The sequence below is a fragment of the Coregonus lavaretus genome (genome assembly GCF_964263955.1).
Source record: "Coregonus lavaretus genome assembly, chromosome: 26".
Classification (NCBI taxonomy): domain Eukaryota; kingdom Metazoa; phylum Chordata; class Actinopteri; order Salmoniformes; family Salmonidae; genus Coregonus; species Coregonus lavaretus.
The window spans coordinates 28,620,477-28,643,666 of record NC_140013.1 but is presented as its reverse complement, the minus strand read 5'-3'; the positions used below and the strand labels follow the sequence as shown (position 1 = coordinate 28,643,666).

Sequence of the window (23,190 nt, the reverse complement as noted above, 5' to 3'; positions counted from 1 at the left end):
AAGAGTGTCTGCTAAATGTAGGGCCGCAACTTTCACTGGGACATGTCCCCCCCACATTTTGAAATTGCATTTTTGTCCCCCTCCCAGTTTTATAATTGGAATGTGATACAAAATGAGGCAATGGTGTGCTTTAGGACCATGAGGACACCTCCAAGCAGTCAGGTAGGATGTTTGGAGTGTATATCCGACTGGATAAAAAAACTAATGTGTCCCCCCCACTCCTAAAACCAAAGCTGAGCCCCTGGCTAAATGACTAATATGTAAAGGAAATGTACAGTGTATTGTATTGGGGGCTATGGAGGGGATGGAGAATGAAGTCCTGCTGGATATGTACGACACAGTTCCCCCCCAAAACTACACATATTTGGTTAGTAGAGATCCGACTGAGTATTTCCCACCCAGTTCATATGAGACAAGTAGAAACGTTTTCTCTCTTCAACCCAGTAAGTATCCCATGTCCAGTGTATTGCATTGGACTGAATGGAGTGGGTGGAGTAACGAGTCACCAGCACTCTGTATTGCCCAGCACAAGAGACCAATTTAAGTTTTGCAGACTCAATTGAGTAATTCCAATAACATATATTTGTATTTTATAAAAAAATTATTTCTTTAAATATAGCCTACACAATAGATTTCAACATACCAGTATTTGTATAAACCTTCAAAAGAGATGCTGGTATAAATAATAGCTAAAATATTAAAATAGGTGCTGTGAAAAGTTGTACTGCATTAGAGTGCACATTTATTTTATTCCCCAAGTTTAGCATGTATTTTCAGGGGGACTCTTATACATTTTTTTTTTTTTTTTAAGTGACCATGCTGCCAGCATAATGTCCTGCTGCTAGGAGAACAGTAATGTGTGGTCTCAATTAAATAGAGTGGGCTAATTCCTATGCATGGGCGGAGAAGCACGGGGCAGTTATCTTTACAAGGAAATTAACTTCCTAAATATGATTAGGCTATAGTTTGCTACATAGCCTAGAAATAAATATTGATGACCCATATTTGTCTCCGTCCGCTCCTAAAAGGTAGGCTATATGAAAAATGTAGTTCAAGAGAATGTGCAAGTGTCCACTCTCTCCAACTCTGCTCTCTTCAAACTATATCTAGCCTATTGGCTGATATCCCAGCAATACCGATAGTCTATTATAATGGGCCACATGAAAATCTCTGGTAATTTAACCTATTTCTTAGGTTATTTTTGCGCATTTTGATATTGCCTGTAGGCCGCAAAATTGCTGGGACCATAGCTGGCAAGTGAGCTGCATCACATACGCGGGACTGCGGTTGGGTTCAGAGACCAGTTCTTGCGGTAGCGGGTGGGAGTCGGACATGAAAAGCTGCAGGTGCGGGCAGGAACGGGATGAAGAAATCAGTCACAGACAGACCTCTACATTGGAGGTCATATATCTTTGTGAAACATGTCTGTCTGTGTGTTTGGTGTCTGTGTATTTGATGTCTGTGTGTTTTCTGTTTGTGTGTTTTCTGTCTGTGGGTTCTATTTTAACAAACCTTACCAGCAAGATCCTGGCTAGGGGCACCTGGACATGCACAATATGGAGAAATCTGGGTTTTGCAACCCTCCCATGGTGGAGGCGTCACTGGTTGACCACCTCCACCCCACACACCATGCTACAAGCACTACTGGCACTTCCCTCCCTGGAAAGATGGAGCACTTTTCTACCTCCATTTTCCATTAGACGTACAAAACCTCGGCCTTATCAATCAGAGCTCTCAATGTGGCCTCTTTATTGGTGGCTTACCAGGTAGAGTTACTGGAGGAGGTGGGGAATCAACTGGATTCGGACACACTGAATCCAGATGCTTGAGATGAGATCTTTATGATTACAGATCTAAACCCCTGTGACTCCCGTGGTGCTATCCAGGGCTGTGGTCGTACAATGAGCCTGGCGGTGGGAGAAAGGGCACTTTGGTTAAGCTTGTCCAGCTTAACAGACAAAGAAAAAGTGGACCTCCTGGATGCCCCTGTGACACCCAAGGAGTTGTTTGGCCCAAGCGGCAGAAGTGTGACATGCATAAGAAAGAGGGCAAAGCCTTCAACTTCTGCCTTCTCCTCCCTGCCTCACAGCAGGGAGGGGGCAACAACCTGGCTTTGTGGGACCAAAACCCCCGTTGACACAGCAGACTGCCAATACCCAGGTTAAACTATATCACTGCCATCCAGTGGCCACAAAAGATGAATAACACACAAGACTTGGTTCAGGACTCTAATACTGCAGGTGGTGGTAAATAACCAACATCAGCTTTAGGCCCTTTTCAAACAAATAAGAAGACAATTGACTACTTTAAGATGGAGAGTGTGCCCATGCTGTCGCAGATGGCATAATGGCAGAGATACAAATATGAGATCCCTATCTATCTCTATGACAAACAGTTTTTCCCCCCTTCAATAATAAATAGTGCTGTTGGCTCCTTACGCCACCCCCTCCATTCACTGCAATGCAAAACACTGTATATTAAATACATATTGGGCTGCAGATCAATACATTTTACTACCCGTCTCAAATAAACTGGGGTGAGAAATACATATACTAAACAAATACATGTACAGTGCATTCGTAAAGTATTCAGACCCCTTCACTTTTTCCACATTTTGTTACGTTACAGCCTTATTCTAAAACTGATTAAATTGTTTTTTTCCCCCTCATCAATCTACACACAATACCTCATAATGACAAAGCAAACATTTATACAAAATTAAAAAACTGAAATATCACCTTTACATAAGTATTCAGACCCTTTACTCAGTACTTTGTTGAAGCCCCTTTGACAGCGATTACAGCCTCAAGTCTTCTTGGGCATGACTCTTCAAGCTTGGCACACCTGTATTTGGGGAGTTTCTCCCATTCTTCTCTGCAGATCCTCTCAAGCTCTGTCAGGTTGGATGGGGAGCGTCACTGCACAGCTATTTTCATGTCGTGCCATTCATCCACCGCCATCACCTCATGTTTCAGCAAGATAATGCATGGCCCCATGTCGCAAGGATCTGTACACAATTCATGGAAGCTGAAAATGTCCCAGTTCTTCCATGACCTGCATACTCACCAGACACCCATTTAGCATGTTTTGGGATACTCTGGATCAACATGTACGACAGGGTGTTCCAGTTCCCGCCAATATCCAGCAACTTCACACAGCCATTCGCGCAAAACTGAAAGCTCGAACCACTGCATTTAACCATGGCAAGGTGACTGGGAATATGGCAGAATACAAACAGTGTAGCTACTCACTCCACAAGGCAATTAAACTGGCAAAACATCAGTATAGAGACAAAGTGGAGTCGTAATTCAACGGCTCAGACACGAGACGTATGTGGCAGGGTCTACAGACAATCACGGACTACAAAAGGAAAACCAGCCACGTCGCTGACACCGACGTCTCGCTTCCAGACAAGCTAAACACCTTCTTCGCCCGCTTTGAGGATAACACAGTGCCACCGACGAGGCCAACTACCAAGGACTGTGGCCTCTCCTTCTCAGTGGCCGACGTGAGTAAGACATTTAAGCATGTTAACCCCCGCAAGGCTGCGGCCCAGACGGCATCCCTAGCCGCGTCCTCAGAGCATGCGCAGACCAGCTGGCTGGTGTGTTTACGGACATATTCAATCTCTCCCTTTCCCAGTCTGCTGTTCCCACATGCTTCAAGATGGCCACCATTGTTCCTGTACCCAAGAAAGCAAAGGTAACTGAACTAAATGACTATCGCCTCGTAGCACTCACCTCTGTCATCATGAAGTGCTTTGAGAGACTAGTCAAGGATCATATCACTTCTACCTTACCTGTCACCCTAGACCAACTTCAATTTGCTTACTGCCCCAATAGATCCACAGACGATGCAATCGCCATCACACTGCACACTGCCCTATCCCATCTGGACAAGAGGAATACCTATGTAAGAATGCTGTTCATTGACTATAGCGCAGCATTCAACACCATAGTACCCTCCAAGCTCATCATTAAGCTTGAGGCCCTGTGTCTGAACCCCGCCCTGTGCAACTGGGTCCTGGACTTCCTGACGGGCCGCCCCCAGGTGGTAAAAGTAGGAAACAACATCTCCACTTCGCTGATCCTCAACACTGGGGCCCCACAAGGCTGCGTGCTCAGCCCCCTACTGTACTCCCTGTTCACCCACGACTGCGTGGCCAAGCACGCCTCCAACTCAATCATCAAGTTTGCAGACGACACAACAGTAGTAGGCTTGATTACAAACAATGACGAGACCACCTACAGGGAGGAGGTGAGGGCTCTGGGAGTGTGGTGCCAGGAAAATAACCTCTCACTCATCGTCAACAAAACAAAGAAGATGATCGTGGACTTCAGGAAACAGCAGAGGGTGCACCCCCTATCCACATCGATGGGACCGCAGTGGAGAAGGTGGAAAGCTTCAAGTTCCTTGGTGTACACATCACTGACAAACCACGCAGACAGTGTGGTGAAGAAGGCGCAACAGAGCCTCTTCAACCTCAGGAGGCTGAAGAAATTTGGCTTGGCACCTAAAACCCTCACAAACTTTTACAGATGCACAATTGAGAGCATCCTGTCGGGCTGTATCACCGCCTGGTATGGCAACTGCACCGGCCGCAACCGCAGGGCTCTCCAGAAGGTGGTGCGGTCTGTCGAACGCATTACCGGGGGCAAACTACCCGCCCTCCAAGACACCTACAGCACCCCATGTCACAGGAAGGCCAAAAAGATCATCAAGGACATCAACCACCCGAGCCACTGCCTGTTCACCCCACTGCATTCTATTCTATAATATTCTACTGTATCTTAGTCCATGCCGCTCTGTCATTGCTTGTCCATATATGTATATATTCTTAAATCCCATTCCTTACTAGTTTTGTGTGTATTGGTTATATGTTGTGAAATTGTTAGATATTACTTGTTAGATATTACTGCACTGTCAGAGCTAGAAGCACAAGCATTTCGCTACACCCGCTATAACATCTGCTAAACATCTGAGACCCCTTTACTTTTTCCACATCTTGTTACGTTACAGACTTATTGTACAATTGATTAAATTGTTTTTTTCCCTCGTCAATCTACACACAATACCCCATAATGACAAAGCGAAAACAGGTTTTTATGGTGTTAAAAACATGGAGCCTATTACACTGACATTCATAATAAATAACTATTAAAGAACCATAAAACATCCTCAAATTAAGAAATTGTGATGCAATTTTTTATGTTATGTTATTTTAGTAAATTAATAATACATGAGAGGGTGTGATATTGAATATGGTGTGATTACTGTATAGGCTTATCATATATTGGGCCAGTTTCCCGGAACCAGATTAAACCTAGTCCTGGACTAAAATTCACCTTTAATGGAGATAGCTTCTTAGTCCAGGACTAGGCTTAATCACTGTCTGGAAACCAGCACATAGTGTATAGGCTTGCTTATCACATTTACTGTAAACTACAGACATCCTGCATTACTGATACACCTGCTGCTTAGATCATTGATGTAAACATTGTGAAGAGTTTCACTGGTGATCTATTAACTACTGTAGGCCTATATCATGCGAAAGTAGCCAATTAACACGAACACAAACAACACACAAAAAACACAAACACATTTGGAAAGTGTTCAGACCCCTTGACCTTTTCCAAATTGTTTACATTACAGCCTTATTCTAAAATGGATTAAATAAAAACATGTCCTCATCAATCTACACACAATACCCCATAATGACAAAACGAAAACAGGTTTTTAGATTTTTTTGCAAATGTATAAAAAATTAAAACAGAAATACCTTATTTACAGAACTATTCAGACCCTTTGCTATGAGACTCGAAATTGAGCTCAGGTGCATGATGTTTCCATTGATCAACCAAAGATGTTCCTACAACTTGATTGGAGTCCACCTGTGAGTGGCCCAGCCAGAGCCCGGACTTGAACCCGATTAAATATCTCTGGAGAGACCTGAAAATAGCTGTGCAGTGACGCTCCCCATCCAACCTGACAGAACTTGAGAGGATCTGCAGAGAAGAATGGAAGAAACTCCCCAAATACAGGTGTGTCAAGCTTGTAGCGTCATACCCAAGAAGAGTCGAGGCTGTAATCGCTGCCAAAGGTGCTTTAACAAAGTATTGAGTAAAGGGTCTGAATACTTATGTAAATGTAATATTATTATTATTATTTATATTTTTCAAAAAACCTGTTTTTGCTTTGTCATTATGAGGTATTGTGTGCAGAATGGCCTTACTGAAGAGCTCAGTGACTTTCAACGTGGCACCGTTATAGGATGCCACCTTTCCAACAAGTCAGTTCGTAAAATTTCTGCCCTGCTAGAGCTGCCCCGGTCAACTGTAAGTACTGTTATTATTAAGTGGAAACCTCTAGGAGCAACAAATGCTCAGCCGTGAAGTGTTAGGCCACACAAGCTCAAAGGACAGGACTGCCGAGTGCTGAAGTGCGTAGCGCCTAAAAATAATCTGTCCTCGGTTGCAACACTCACTACCGAGTTCCAAACTGCCTCTGGAAGTAAGGTCAGCACAAGAACTGTTCGTCAGGAGCTTCATGAAATGGGTTTCTGTGGCCGAGCAGCTGCACACAAGCGTAAGATCACCATGCGTAATGCCAAGCGTCGGCTGGAGTGGTGTAAAGCTTGCCACCATTGGACTCTGGAACAGTGGAAACGCTTCTCTGGAGTGATGAATCAAGCTGGCAGTCCGACGGACGAATCTGGGTTTGACGGATGCCAGGAGAACGCTACCTGCCCAAATGCATAGTGCCAACTGTAAAGTTTGATGGAGGAGGAATAATGGTATGGGGCTGTTTTTCATGGTTTGGGCTAGGCCCCTTAGTTTTAGTGAAGGGAAATCTTAACGCTACAGCATACAATGACATTATAGATGATTCTGTGCTTCCAACTCCGTGCTTCCAACTTCTGCGCCCGAGTGGCAGTGGTCTAATGCACTGCATCGCAGTGCTAGCTGTGCCACTAGAGATCCTGGTTCGAATCCAGGCTCTGTCGTAGCCGGCCGCGACCGGGAGACCCATGGGGCGGCGCACAATTGGCCCAGCGTCGTCCAGGGTAGGGGAGGGAATGGCCGGCAGGAATGTAGCTCAGTCGGTGGAGCATGGCGTTTGCAACGCCAGGGTTGTGGGTTCGATTCCCACGGGGTGTATAAAATTAAAATAAATAAAATAAAAATAATAATTTACAAAAATACATTCTGTGTGCGTGCACTCACTAACTGTAAGTCGCTCTGGATAAGAGCGTCTGCTAAATGACAAAAAAAAGTTTGTGGCAACAGTTTGGGGAAGGCCCTTTCCTGTTTCAGCATGACAACACCCCCATGCACAAAGCGAGGTCCATACAGAAATGGTTTGTCAAGATCGGTGTGGAAAAACTTGATTGGCCTGCACAGAGCCCTGACCTCAACCCTATCGAACACCTTTGGAATGAATTGGAACACCGACTGCGAGCCAGGCCTAAACGCCCAACATCAGTGCCCTACCCCACTAATGCTCTTGTGGCTGAATGGAAGCAAGTCCCCGCAGCAATGTTCCAACATCTAGTGGAAAGCCTTCCCAGAAGAGTGGAGGCTGATATAGCAGCAAAGGGGGGACCAACTCCATATTAATGTCCATGTTTTTGGAATGAGATGTTCGACGAGCAGTTGTCCATATACTTTTGGTCATGTAGTGTATGATAACACACCACTTTTGGGTGGCATTTACCTGTATTTGGCGGAGTTAATAGATCATTATAAATAAGGGAATTATTGTTTCTTTTGAAAATAACTGACTCATCAGTAATCCATTCCATTCAAAATGTTCTTTAAAACAATCTCACAATTACAATGGAGCAGCTGAGCACACAACATAACAGTATTCTGATTTAGCATTAGGCCTTCCCATTGGAGGCAGGCACAGGGCGCAGACCGAGAGGCACCAGGGGAGGGCAGCAAAGCACTGTTGAACAATGACAACACTGACTGAGCCATGTTCTTGTTCCAGGGTGGCCCAAACAGAATGACAGGTGAGTCACATGCTTTTTTTGTGTCACAGAACATCATATGAAACATCATTCGTGATCAGGTTTTATTTGGCTTAGACATAGTGGACCAAGAACAAGTTACACAAGACATGTAACATGTGGTTTGCAGATGTCAGATGAAATCCCCAACTATAACAACAGTAAACATTGTACATCTGCAATGGATATGGTTATGAAGCTACTGAGAATGGTTTGTTAGTTAATAGTATTTTGGTAAAAGTGTTGACATTTTGTGCCAGTGGTGTAGTTTATTGTGTTGACATTTTTTGTGTTGGTGGTTAAGTGGTTAAAAGCAAGCTCCTGTGATTCTGGGTTGTGCAATGCAAGCGGTGTGCTTAGGGCACTTGCATGGATTGTGAAACCCCTTAGTCGCAGAAAACATTCTGATTGTGAAGACATCAGAGGCACGACTGTGGGGCTTTGTTCTTTGCTCTTACACATAAACACTACACGTGCACTACAGTTTAAGGTCAATGATATGGATAGATTTCCAACCTGAGAGGACTCAACCTCGCAAGAACCAGAAATCAATACAGGCACAAAGCCCCAAGAAACCTGATCAGCTTTTTTTCCCCCTCAAAATACTGATCGGAGGAGACAAAATGTACTGGGCACAGCATAATGAGTAAAACTATTATGATCTTGCCTCGCTGGCCAATTAGAAAATATCATCCCTCATTAAATATAAAAATAGATACAATTTGGAATATAACATTTCTCATAGGGGATTTTGACTAATTTCAGATGTTTTGTTCTGAGTAAATCTGGCAATGGTTCTGTTCTGGCAAACATGACTCTGGGAAAGGAAAGACACTGCTCCTGCTTGTTTAATTACCCCCTCAGTCTACACGCTCTCTCAGGGCATTTCCTCTCTACCCCAATCTGGGGGTCCACAAATGACTTCACACTCTCAAATGGGCGGTGCACAATTGGCCCAGTGTCGTCCAGGGTAGGGGAGGGAATGGCCGGCAGGGATGTAGCTCAGTTGATAGGGTTGTGGGTTCGATTCCCAACCTAATAAACTATAAACATCAGCTTTCATTACTGTAACTCTCAAAAATAAAGATAGATATATTTTAAAGTGTATGTTTCATAACTATAAAACTCATGCACTAATGCATTCTGCAGTCCTGCTACGGAGGGCAGAGAAAAATCCATGTAGCGTAGAATGAGGATGCTGCCAAGCAGTGGAATGTTGCTGATGCTATTAAACTCAGCTCAGAAGCACCCAATCCAGCCTAATTGTAGCCTGAATTTGCCATGGAACCACCAGGCCTACTGCAGGCATCCTGGCAGGTGGCCATTTTCTTTTTCGAAGGCCCAAAGCCAACCACAGTTGCAACAGTTACAATTACAGCCAGTTAGAATTCCATTTTAGATGCTCTATTATAGAAAAGAGTTACATGGATTTGCTAAATTAGGACAACAATTAACTTTTAAATGTATTTCAGGAGACACTGGAATGCGTTGGTGGACAGCATAGCTATATTGGTTGTGTCAGTTCACATGCAATACCAAGTGAAGGTAGCTACCAGAAATGATGAAATTACAAATGTTTATAATTTGATTGTGGAAGAATATAATTATTTCCGTCTATTGACAGATATATTTAGCAGATCATAGGCTAATTGTGAAAACAAATCTGTTTTGTTCACTACTGCAGCAGTTTCATCATTTCTCTGGGGTTATCTCTGGGTTAGCAACTTATTTCACTAACTGTTGACAGAAACTTGGGTCTTAGGGACTTATCCACATCACAACATCAGCACAGAGTCATGGACACAGCTTGACAGAGAATATCATCAAGATATATCCCTTTTATATCATACATATCATACAGTATGATCATATTATATAAAAATGTCAATGAAATATTACATTTTATATGATTTGTTATGCATTTAGTCTCTCCCTTTGCTCTAACTAAACCCCGCCCTAATTCCATACTGCTGTTTGAGGCTTCCATGGCTTTGGCGGAGTGAGTATGACTCATAATAACCAGTTAAAAGGCTTTCCCATTAACCAGGACTTGCTACTCTATGCAAACTAGCCCCACTTCAATCCTGTGTGGTTACTATTAGAAATGCATCTTCTGTTTTGTTGGACCTGTGTTCTGGTCTTGGTTCTGCCTGGTCCATGTTCTACAGCTCCTACATCTATTCCTGAAGAAGAGGTTACTGCACTCCTCATAGGACAGACCCAGAATGACCTGAAGCTGGCCACAGTAAGTGTATACTTCAATGAGTGAAATTACAAAATTACAGACATTTGACAGGGACTGCATGTTACATTGTTTACAGTACATAAAAATGCTAATTTTAAATAACATGTTAACGTTTTTCTGAACTACTGACTGTGGATGCGGAAAAACGTAGAGTAATCAAAAAAAGGTGTTTGCTAGCAAGTTGTGTACTTGATAGTGTATGTGATGTAAACAGAGAGGTCTACTATATCATCCACATTGATCACATTTCTACTAATACTGTATCCGTACCCATTGGATGCAGTGATCACAATATAGTGGCTATATCCCGGAAAGTAAAGGTTCCAAAAGCTAGTGTATAAGATTTTCAAATTATTGATAAACATGCACCTGTAAAGAAACTGATTGTTAGAACTGTTAAGGCTCCATGGATTGATGAGGAATTGAAAAACTGTATGGTTGAAAGAGATGGGGCAAAAGGAGTGGCTAATAAGTCTGGCTGCACATCTAACTGCCTGACTTACTGCAAATTGAGAAAAAAAAACTCCTTCTTTCATCCTATCAGATGGCTTACTTATCACAAAACCATTTGACGTTGCTAATAGTTTGTATGATTACTTAATTGGCAAAGTGGGCAAACTTAGGCAGGAAATGCCAACATTGAACAGTGAGCCATCGTTTTCATAAATAAATACATAAAAATAATGCATTGTATGTTTGAATTTTGGAAAGTTAGTGTAGGAGAGGTGGAAAAGGTATTGTTATTGATCAATAATGACAAACCTCCTGGCATTGACAACTTAGATGGAAAGATACTGAGGATGGTAGCTGACTCTATAGCCAGTTTTAGCCACTCCTATCTGTCATATCTTTAATCTGAGCCTAGAGAAAAGTGTTTGTCCTCAGGCCTGGAGGGAAGCCAAAGTCATTCCGCTACCCAAGAATGGTAAAGCGGCCTTTACTGGTTCTAACAGCCGACATATCAGCTTGCTGCCTGCTCTTAGCAAACTGTTGGAAAAAATGATGTTTGACCAAATACAATACTATTTCTCTCTAAACAAATTAAGAACAGACTTTCAGCATGCTTATAGAGAAGGGCACTCAACATGTATTGCGCTGACACAAATGACTGATTATTGGTGGAAAGTAATGGATAATAAGAAGATTGTGGTACCTGTACTGTTAGTTTTCTGTGCAGCCTTTGATATTATTGACCATTACCTGTTGTTGAAAAAACATATGTGTTATGGCTTTTCAACCTCTGCCATATCGTGAATTCAGAGCTATTTATCTAATAGAACACAGAGTGTGTTCTTTAACGGAAGCTTCTCTAATTTTAAACATGTAAAGTGTGGTGTTCAGCAGCTCTCTTGGCCCTCAACTCTTTTCTATTTTTACCAATGACCTGCCATTGGCATTAATCAAAGCCTGTGTCCATGTATGCTGATCATTCAACCCAATACTTGTCATCAATGACAGCTAGTGAAATCACTGCAACCCTAAACAAAGAGTTGCAGTCAGTTTTAGAAAGGGTGGCCAGTAATAAACTGGTCCTGAACATCTCTAAAACTAAGAGCATTGTATTTGGTACAAATCATTCCCTAAGTTCTAGACTTCAGCTGAATTTGGCAATGAATGGTGTGGCTGTTGAGCAAGTTGAGGAGACTAAATTACTTGGTGTTACCTTAGATTCTAAACTGTCATGGTCAAAACATATTGATTCAATGGTTGTAAAGATGGGTAGAGGTGTGATCGTACTCCTGAGTGGCGCATTGGTCTAAGGCACTGCATCGTAGTGCTAACTGTGCCACTAGAGATCCTGGTTCGAATCCAGGCTCTGTCGCCGCCGGCCGCGACCGGGAGACTCATGGGCGGTGCACAATTGGCCCAGTGTCGTCCAGGGTAGGGGAGGGAATGGCCGGCAGGGATGTAGCTCAGTTGATAGGGTTGTGGGTTCGATTCACAAGGGGGGCCAGTATAAAAAAATAAATAAAAAAAATGTATTCACTAACTGTAAGTCGCTCTGGATAAGAGCGTCTGCTAAATGACTAAAATGTAAAATAAACACCACACTCCACAAAGCAAGTCATGCAGGCTCTTTGATCTTATCTTGATTATTGTCCAGTCATATGGTCAAGTGCTGCAAAGAAATACCTAGTTAAGCTGCAGCTGGCCCAGAACAGCGTGGCACGTTTTGCTCTTTGTAGTCAGAGGGCTAATATCAAAACTATGCATGCCAGTCTCTCTTGGCTAAGTGCTTCTTGTTTTTATAAGAAACAATGTGTTGGAAATTCCAAAATGCTTGCATATTGAACTTACACAGCACTGACACACACACTTACCCCATCAGACATGATACCAGGGATCTGTTCACAGTACCCAGATCCAAAACAAATTCAAGGAAACGTATAGTATTATACAGAACCATGATTGCATTGAACTCCCTTCCATCTCATATAGCGAGAGTGAACAGAAAACCTGGTTTCAAAAAACAAATAAACCAACACCTCAGGCACAACGCCTCTCCCCCATGTGACCTACTTTTTGTGTGTATGTACTGACATGTGTAACTGATAGATACACACACACACACATACACACACACACTACATGTAAATGTTTTTAAATGTATGTAAATTGTAAAGTATTTTGTCTGTACTGTAATGTATTTTTCATTGTGTCGGACCCCAGTAAGACTAGTTGGCTAATGGGGATCCTAATAAAATCCCCCCCAAAATACTTGTAACGGCACTGTGTGAGATAATCTCTTTTTATCCTTTTTTATTGTCGTGGGTGGGAGGCGGAGCTAAACACAATTACCTCAGAATGTACATGCCCTCACAATCAAGCACAGTATATATTCCAAGTTTGGCAAGGCAAGGCTACAAAAAAATCTGTTTTTAATTTAGAACGTAAACGTGATATGCACTGTGGTACCATTAAACTGCAGGATAATTGTGATTATTTCAAGGTTGCGTCTGAACAAACCCTATATTTATATTATGGATTTGAGCAAACTATGCATTATTGCTGAACCACTGATGTAAAATTATGCTTGAACATGAATTGTTCTGCTATGCCAAGCCTCACGCAACAGTTGTGCTAGAATATCAGAACTAGAAAGAAGTTAGAATGGGGAAAATAATATGAACCCTTTGCCTCCAATTCCCTATAAAGTCTGTCCTTGGTACAGTGTTTCCACATCTCTAGTATTTCCAACAAGAAATTGTAACAAAGTGATTGAGTCATTGCTCAGTCAGCATAATATTGATTTATGATGTTACGTTATATGATAGTGAGACACTACAGAAGCTTTCATCTGTTCTCAGGAGTACCTCCGGCATTATTACAACCTGAAGAAAGAGCAACCTTTGGGTCGGATCAAGCGGTACCTGCCCTCGTTCACCTCCAAGGTGAAGGACATGCAGAGCTTCTTTGGCCTCAACACCACAGGCAGTCTGGACTCTAAGACCCTGGAGGTGATGAGGACCCCTCGCTGTGGGGTCTCTGATGTGGAGGACTACAGTCACAACAACCGAGTAAACCGCTGGAACAAGAACGTCATCACCTACAGGTAACAGTTATTCCTCTGAAATTCGATCCATGGCAACTGGATATCATCAGAGGATTTGTGTATTAGCTCACAGGAGGCTGTGGCAGGTAGCCTAGTGGTTAAGAGCATTGGGCCAGCAACCTTTCAAAAGGTTGCTGGCTCAAATCCCGAGTTGACTAGATTAAAGATCTGCCAATGTGCCCTTGAGCACGGCACGTAACTATAATTGCTTCTGTAAGTCGCTCTGAATAAGAGTGTCTGCTAAATTACTAAATTGTAATTGTTTGATGTTGCAGCATTGGCAGGTATACCAGTGATTTGCCTCACAGCACGGTGGACTCTCTGATCGAGTCGGCGCTTAGCGTCTGGGCCAGGGCCAGCACTCTGACTTTTGTCAGGTCACGCACACAGAGGGCCGACATCATGGTGGAGTTTGCTACCTTTGGTGGGTAACACCTATAGTGGTCTTTCTGGGTAACACTTTATATTAAGGTATACTTTATAAAGGGTTTATATACTTTATTGACTATTTATAGATGGTTGGTTTACAGATAGTTTTGAATAAATTATAAACAGTTCACTTACTGTTTGATGCTCCTAATACTCAACTCCTAAACAAGGGAGTAGTAAAAACATCTGCTTTGACTCTGACATTTTGTTGTGTGTTTTCTCTAACCTCTGGGACATAAAGACCACGGTGATGCCTACCCATTTGATGGGTCTAAGGGCACCTTGGCACATGCTTTTGGCCCTGGAGAGGGAATTGGAGGTGATGCCCACTTTGACGATGATGAAACTTGGACGGCAGGGTCAAAGGGTATCCATTTTTATTTAACAGAATCATTTGAATTTTTTTATATTTACTGATCAGTGGTTATTTTTTCGTTTTTAAACAAGAGAGAATGACCAAATAAACTGTTTGTGCATGTTCATGTTTGTGTGATTTCAGGGTTCAACCTGTATCTAGTGGCAGCCCATGAGTTTGGTCATTCTTTAGGCTTAAGGCACTCCCAAAACCCAGAGTCACTGATGTATCCTACATACAAATCCAGTCGCAGTGCACACAACCTGCTCTCCAAAGAGGACATAGCAATAATCAACTCACTTTACGGTAAGGAGACCATTCAACAAATTACAATTCTGAATGTAAGATAAGATCATACAGTAACGGCCCATGGGCCCTTGTTAAAAGTAGTGTGCTATAGTGCATAGTGTATACATAGGGAATAGCAATTTCAGACACAGACTACATTTTTCTTTTGGTGTGCCTTAGGTCCAAAAAACAGTCAGCCATATTACTACTCCAGACATGGCTGGAATCCACTTTACAACCCCTGGTTACTGGGTTCCCACCTCCCTCTGATGATGCAGAACAAATGTTCCCCTGACCTGTCCTTTGATGCTGTCTCAACCCTGGGGGATGCCACCTTCTTTTTCAAAGACAAGTATGTCCATCCACCCTGTTGAAATCTCAGTAGTATTGATGAATGAAAAGCAAACAAATCTGTGGATTCAAATGTTGTTTTTTCCCCCTTCTGAAGGTATCTTTGGATCAAGCACAACCAGCAATATGATATAAAAGCAGGTCCTATCAACAATTTCATGCCAAAGATTGAATCCAAAATTGATGCTGCATTCTGGGTCCCTCGGCGATCCACTGCTTACCTGATTCATGGTACAGATATCTCTTACCATATTACCCCATCATGGTTAACAGCGTGTAATGAATGTATAGGACTCATTTTCTGAAAATAAAGTGAAGACAGTTTGGAAAAGGAACCCTAGTGGCCGCCTCAGCTGACGCATCAGCTGAGATTGCACCAATTAGATGCTAGTATCAATCACGCCTACCTTATTTGGCGGTCTATTAAGCTGTCCGTTTCTGCTCATACATCCTGCTGCCGCTTGCTGTTACTGCTAGTATGCGTTCGCTTCTTTTGCTCCCTCAACCACCCCAGCCTCCACCTGTTAGGTTCTGTTTTCCTGCTGGGGGATTGGTATAGTTTACCGCGCTTCAATGCTTGTAAGTAATTTTAGATATTGACGCTTTGCTTGGGCAGTGAGCTACCCTGAAGGAGCAGAGCCTATATCGCCAAGACTTGCATTATTAATTATTTAATAAATTGTTAAACATATTTCTACGTGGTGTTTCCATTCTAACTATGAGCCATCCTCTGTTTGTTCCAGAAACCATGTACTGGACAGTGAAGGGTTCCATTGTGAAAGGCAAACCTAAACCCATCAGCAACTTTGGCTTCCCACCATGGGTTCAGGAAGTAGACGCAGCGGTACACATCGTCAAAACAGGACGCACTCTGTTCTTCATTCACAACATTTACTACAGGTGAGCCTGGCATTCTGAAACATCACCAGTGTATTGTCATTAGCCTACAGTACAAAATATCATTATAGCATATTGAATATATTGCAGAGAAACTGTAGTGTGGACGTTGTTTTTTTCAGTTATAATGAAAACCGAAGAGTTATGGATGCTGGATACCCACAGTACATCAGTGATGACTTCCCAGGGCTCAATACTACTATTGATGCAGCTGTCTACAAAGATGGTAAGCTACTGTTACATCACGACAACAAAGATCATGCCAGCTCAATTTGAACATTTCATTTTGTAAAAGTCCTTCTAATTGTTAAATTTTTGTTTATCCTAGGCTTCATCTACTTCTTCGTTGGACCACAAGTGTATACATACGATTATACCCAGAAGCAAGTTGTTGGAACTGAGAAAGCAAATACCTGGCTCGGATGCTGAAGGATTTTAATTAGAAGTCACCAAAAACCTTTAATAGGAAATTAAATGTTTGTTTCCAAAATGCAATAAAGGCTATACAAAGCTGTACAAAACTGTATGCATAATTATAACATGTTGAATTTAGTCCAATGTATTAGGTTGCCTGTAAGGATAACATTCAGGAAATATTTGCAGGTTCATTAATCAAAACCGTGAGAAAGGAATGTGTTACATAATACCAACATGCCCCCAGCACATTAGACAGAAATTAGTGGGTGAGTTTATGTATAGCTCATTTCATAAACATTACCTAGATCACATACAGTGAGGGAAAAAATAATTTGATCCCCTGCTGATTTTGTACGTTTGCCCACTGACAAAGAAATGATCAGTCTATAATTTTAATGGTAGGTTTATTTGAACAGTGAGAGACAGAATAACAACAAAAAAATCCAGAAAAACGCATGTCAAAAATGTTATAAATTGATTTGCATTTTAATGAGGGAAATAAGTATTTGACCCCCCTCTCAATTTCTGGCTCCGAGGTGTCTTTTATACAGGTAACGAGCTGAGATTAGGAGCACACTCTTAAAGGTAGTGCTCCTAATCTCAGTTTGTTACCTGTATAAAAGACACCTATCCACAGAAGCAATCAATCAATCAGATTCCAAACTCTCCACCATGGCCAAGACCAAAGAGCTCTCCAAGGATGTCAGGGACAAGATTGTAGACCTACACAAGGCTGGAATGGGCTACAAGACCATCGCCAAGCAGCTTGGTGAGAAGGTGACAACAGTTGGTGTGATTATTCGCAAATGGAAGAAACACAAAAGGACTCAATCTCCCTCGGCCTGGGGCTCCATGCAAGATCTCACCTTGTGGAGTTGCAATGATCATGAGAACGGTGAGGAATTTGCCCAGAACTACACGGGAGGATCTTGTCAATGATCTCAAGGCAGCTGGGACCATAGTCACCAAGAAAACAATTGGTAACACACTACGCCGTGAAGGACTGAAATCCTGCAGCGACCGCAAGGTCCCCCTGCTCAAGAAAGCACATATACAGGGCCATCTGAAGTTTGCCAATGAACATCTGAATGATTCAGAGGAGAACTGGGTGAAAGTGTTGTGGTCAGATGAGACCAAAATGGAGCTCTTTGGCATCAACTCAACTCGCCGTGTTTTGAGGAGGAGGAATGCTGCCTATGACCCCAAGAACACCATCCCCACCGTCAAACATGGAGGTGGAAACATTTTGCTTTAGGGGTGTTTTTCTGCTAAGGGGACAGGACAACTTCACCGCATCAAAGGGATGATGGACGGGGCCATGTACCATCAAATCTTGGGTGAGAACCTCCTTCCCTCAGCCAGGGCATTGGAAATCGTGGATGGGTATTCCAGCATGACATTGACCCAAAACACACGGCCAAGGCAACAAAGGAGTGGCTCAAGAAGAAGCACATTAAGGTCCTGGAGTGGCCTAGCCAGTCTCCAGACCTTAATCCCATAGAAAAATTAAAATGCAAATCAATTTATAACATTTTTGACATGCGTTTTTCTGGATTTTTTTGTTGTTATTCTGTCTCTCACTGTTCAAATAAAACTACCATTAAAATTATAGACTGATCATGTCTTTGTCAGTGGGCAAACGTACAAAATCAGCAGGGGATCAAATACTTTTTTCCCTCACTGTATTTCAGTTCACACATCAGCAAGTGCGGTTGAGATTATAATGAAGATGAAACCAGACCGAAAGTATCTGTGTTATTTGGAGCTGTGTGCCAATTGACACATTACGACTAAGGGAAGACAACACTGCCTATTTGACACGTGCAATTCAACAGGTCATCCAAATAACTCTAGCATAATAGAGTTAGTCCAAATAACTCCAGTCTAATCCAATTGTTTGTTTAAAAATCATGGCCAAAATAAGGCCATATGTCATTTGGACATTTTGGAAATATGAAATAGACGAGTGAAAACGTGTAGCCTACGTGCAGGAAACAATATACTTGGTAACCAAAGTAACAAGCCCAGTATTGACAGATAGAGCCATAGGACACCCTTTTTATCCTGTTTCACACTCTTAAGACCTGTATTGAGGTAAACAATATATAGTTCAGGGCCTTGCATAGAGCAATTATTCTTACCACACACCTCATGGTAATAGCTGCAGGTAAAACTATTGCAACTGCAAGATTGAGGGCTTTGAAACCAGTTGATTCACCACAGACCTTAAGCATGCTCCTATCTATAAAGCAACGGGCTAAAATGTATAGAGCTTGTTCATTTAAAGATGGAGTGGTTGTGGATCCAAGTGCTGTGCTTTCTAGTGCTCACAGACCTGTTGTGGACTTTACCCATCTCTAAGGAACAATGGCCAAGGCCTGAGGACATGGAACTGGCTGAGGTTTGTGTTTTCATCCAATCTTTAGAAAATCTTCGGGAAAATCCTATATTCATTTTAAAAAACTGTATTGGAGTACATTGATTGTGTTTTGACTAATTGCCCATGTATTGCAGTTCTAGTTATTGTCTGTTTTTCAATGGAGTGTCACGATCGTCATTTGAAGAAACGGGCCAATGCGCAGCGTGGAATGCGAACATCTTTTATTTCTATTTCACCACACGAACAAAAACAACAAAACGATACGTGAAGTCCTTGGGTACATACACAAACCAACACGGAACAAGATACCACACCACACAAATGCCAAACGACTACCTAAGTATGGTTCCCAATCAGAGACAACAAGCAACAGCTGATTCACGTTGCCTCTGATTGAGAACCACCCCGGCCAACATAGAAACACATCAACTAGATCCTGAACATGGAAACACAAAACATAGACTCTACACACCCTGGCTCAGCCTAACAGAGTCCCCAGAGCCAGGGCGTGACATGGAGTATATTTAAGAGGTGGACTTTAGGACAACTAAAAGTTATGACTACTTTAGGTCAAGCAAAAGCTCTCGTTTTCTGGACAACTTAAAGTGACTAGTGTGGAAGCTGGCTAGTGATGGCTTCACCAACACACCTTAAGCACACACACACACTTTTTGTAATATAACATGAATCTTGACTGGGAGTGAATCTTGGTGGAATAGTACTTGTTTTACTCCGAATGAATTCTGGTTCTAAAAGGCAAAAACATACAGTATCTGTAAAGTGTCATAAATCTGTAAAATGAATAAGCATAATATTACACTATTATAACACAGCTATAAACAGGGCTATAAGCTTAGCAGCATACACATGAACCTAAAGATGAACCTCTTGTCGGAGAGAGAGAAACCAATTACTGAGACTGACAAGATAAAGATTTATGGCAATCTCTCTCTGGCCTGGGGCGAGAGCCTGCCCTGCTGAGGTCTTATCTGATTTGCCTCAGTGCCAAAGGGTCGTAAATTACTCTGCGCATGAGCAAGCTCCAAGACCCTTCTGGGAGGGTTCTAGAAGCTCGCCCATGGCAGCGCAATAACCACTTTAATGAAGGCCACTATGAAAAGCGCTTCCCTTCTTTCTTTTCTCTCCAAAACTCTTGAGCGTGCCGTCTCTAGCCAACTCTCCTGCTATCTCTCTCAGAATGACCTTCTTGATCCAAACCAGTCAGGTTTCAAGACTGGTCATTCAACTGAGACTGCTCTTCTCTGTGTCACGGAGGCTCTCCGCACTGCTAAAGCTAACTCTCTCTCCTCTGCTCTTATCCTTCTAGACCTATCCGCTGCCTTTGATACTGTGAACCATCAGATCCTCCTCTCCACCCTCTCCGAGTTGGGCATCTCCGGCGCTGCTCACTCTTGGATTGCGTCCTACCTGACAGGTCGCTCCTACCAGGTGGCATGGCGAGAATCTGTCTCCGCACCACGTGCTCTCACCACTGGTGTCCCCCAGGACGCAGTTCTAGGCCCTCTCCTATTCTCTCTATACACCAAGTCACTTGGCTCTGTCATATCCTCACATGGTCACTCCTATCATTGCTACGCAGACGACACACAATTCATTTTCTCCTTTCCCCCTTCTGATAACCAGGTGGCGAATCGCATCTCTGCATGTCTGGCAGACATATCAGTGTGGATGTCAGATCACCACCTCAAGCTGAACCTCGGCAAGACGAAGCTGCTCTTCCTCCCGGGGAAGGACTGCCCGCTCCATGATCTCGCCATCATGGTTGACAACTCCATTGTGTCCTCCTCCCAGAGTGCAAAGAACCTTGGCGTGACCCTGGACAACACCCTGTCATTCTCCGCTAACATCAAAGAGGTGACCCGATCCTGCAGGTTCATGCTCTACAACATTCACAGAGTACGACCCTACCTTACACAGAAAGCGGCACAGGTCCTAATCCAGGCACTTGTCATCTCCCGTCTGGATTACTGCAACTCGCTGTTGGCTGGGCTTCCTGCCTGTGCCATTAAACCCCTACAACTTATCCAGAACGCCGCAGCCCGTCTGGTGTTCGACCTTCCCAAGTTCTCTCATGTCACCCCGCTCCTCCGCACACTCCACTGGCTTCCAGTTGAGGCTTGCATCTACTACAAGACCATGGTGCTTGCCTACGGAGCTGTGAGGGGAACGGCACCTCCTTACCTTCAGGCTCTGATCAGACCCTACACCCAAATGAGGGCACTACGTTCATCCACCTCTGGCCTGCTAGCTCCCCTACCTCTACGAAAGCACAGTTCCCGCTCAGCCCAGTCAAAGCTATTTGCTGCTCTGGCACCCCAATGGTGGAACAAGCTCCCCCACGACGCCAGGACAGCGGAGTCACTGACCACCTTCCGGAGACACTTGAAACCCTACCTCTTTAAGGAATACCTGGAATAGTATAAAGTAATCCTTCTACCTCCCCCCCTCTCCCCCATAAAAAAATAAAAATAAAAGTGGTTGTCCCACTGGCTATCATAAGTTGAATGCACCAATTTGTGAGTCGCTCTGGATAAGAGTGTCTGTTAAATGATGTAAATGTAATGTAAATGCAGTATCATGCGCATATGAAAACTATGTGTACCAATAAAACAAAGACACCTACACTGCCGGTCAAAAGTTTTAGAACACCTACTCATTCAAGGGTTTTTCTTTAATTTTTGCTATTTTATACATTGTAGAATAATAGTAAAGACATCAAAACTATTAAATAACATATGGAATCATGTAGTAACCAAAAAAGTGTGAAACAAATCAAAACATATTTTATATTTGAGATTCTACAAATAGCCACCCTTTGCTTTGAAGACAGCTTTGCACACTCTTGGCATTCTCTCAACCAGCTTCACCTGGAATGCTTTTCCAACAGTCTTGATGGAGTTCCTACATATGCTGTGCACTTTTCCTTCACTCTGCGGTCCGACTCATCCCAAACCATGTCAATTTGGTTGAGGTCGGGGGATTGTGGAGGCCAGGTCATCTGATGCAGCATTCCATCACTCTCCTTCTTGGTAAAACAGCCCTTACACTGCCTGGAGGTGTGTTGGGTCATTGTCCTGTTGAAAAACAAATTATAGTCCCACTAAGCCCAAACCAGATGGGATGGTGTTTCGCTGCAGAATGCTGTGGTAGCCATGCTGGTTAAGTGTGCCTTGAATTCTAAATAAATCACAGACAGTGTCACCAGCAAAGCACCCCCACACCATAACACCTCCTCCTCCATGCTTTACGGTGGGAAATAAACATGTGGAGATCATCCGTTCACCCACACCACGTCTCACAGCCCTGCAAACAGCGGTTTGAACCAAAAATCTCCAATTTGGACAAATTTCCACCGGTCTAATGTCCATTGCTCGTGTTTCTTGGCCCAAGCAAGTCTCTTCTTCTTATTGGTGTTTTTTAGTTGTGGTTTCTTTGCAGCAATTCGACCATGAAATCCTGATTCACACAATCTCCTCTGAACAGTTGATGTTGAGATGTGTCAGTTACTTGAACTCTGTGAAGCATTTATTTGGGCTGCAATTTCTGAGGCTGGTAACTCTAATTAACTTATCCTCTGCTGCAGAGGTAACTCTGGGTCTTCCATTCCTGTGGCAGTCCTCATGAGAGCCAGTTTCATCATAGCGCTTGATGGTTTTTGCGACTGCACTTGAAGAAACTTTCAAAGTTCTTGAAATTCTCCATATTGACTGACCTTCATGTCTTAAAGTAATGTACTGTCGTTTCTCTTTGCTTCTTTGAGCTGTTCTTGCCATAATATGGACTTGATCTTTTACCAAATAGGGCTATCTTCTGTATACTCCCCCCCCCCCCACCCACCCCCACCTTCTCACAACACAACTGATTGGCTCAAAAGCATTATGAAGGAAAGAAACTCCACAAATTAACATTTAAGAAGGCATACCTGTTAATTGAAATGCATTCCAGGTGACTACCTCATGAAGCTGGTTGAGAGAATGCCAAGAGTGTGCAAAGCTGTCATCAAGGCAAAGGGTGGCTATTTGAAGAATCTGAAATATAAAATATATTTGGATTTGTTTAACACTTTTTTGGTTACTACATGATTCCATATGTGTTATTTCATAGTTTTGATGTCTTCACTATTATTCTACAATGCAGAAAATAGTAAAAATTAAGAAAAACCCATGAATGAGTAGGTGTTCTTGTAGCGGGTGATTTGGACGGAGTCAGGCGCAGGAGGGTAAATCACAGAATAAATGGTTTA

The 23,190-nt window shown here is 42.9% G+C and overlaps 1 protein-coding gene across 1 annotated transcript; it reads left to right on the top strand.

The window, feature by feature from the left end:
- The first annotated feature begins 13,526 nt into the window (after positions 1 to 13,526).
- On the top strand, positions 13,527 to 16,644 carry mmp20b (matrix metallopeptidase 20b (enamelysin)). Its single transcript, XM_084142747.1, has 9 exons — positions 13,527 to 13,809; positions 14,085 to 14,233; positions 14,480 to 14,605; positions 14,738 to 14,899; positions 15,062 to 15,233; positions 15,330 to 15,463; positions 15,976 to 16,132; positions 16,252 to 16,355; positions 16,458 to 16,644. Exons 1-9 carry the CDS (start codon positions 13,658 to 13,660, stop codon positions 16,556 to 16,558), a joined length of 1,257 nt encoding a protein of 418 aa, XP_083998873.1. The 5' UTR covers positions 13,527 to 13,657; the 3' UTR covers positions 16,559 to 16,644.
- Positions 16,645 to 23,190: the final 6,546 nt, after the last annotated feature.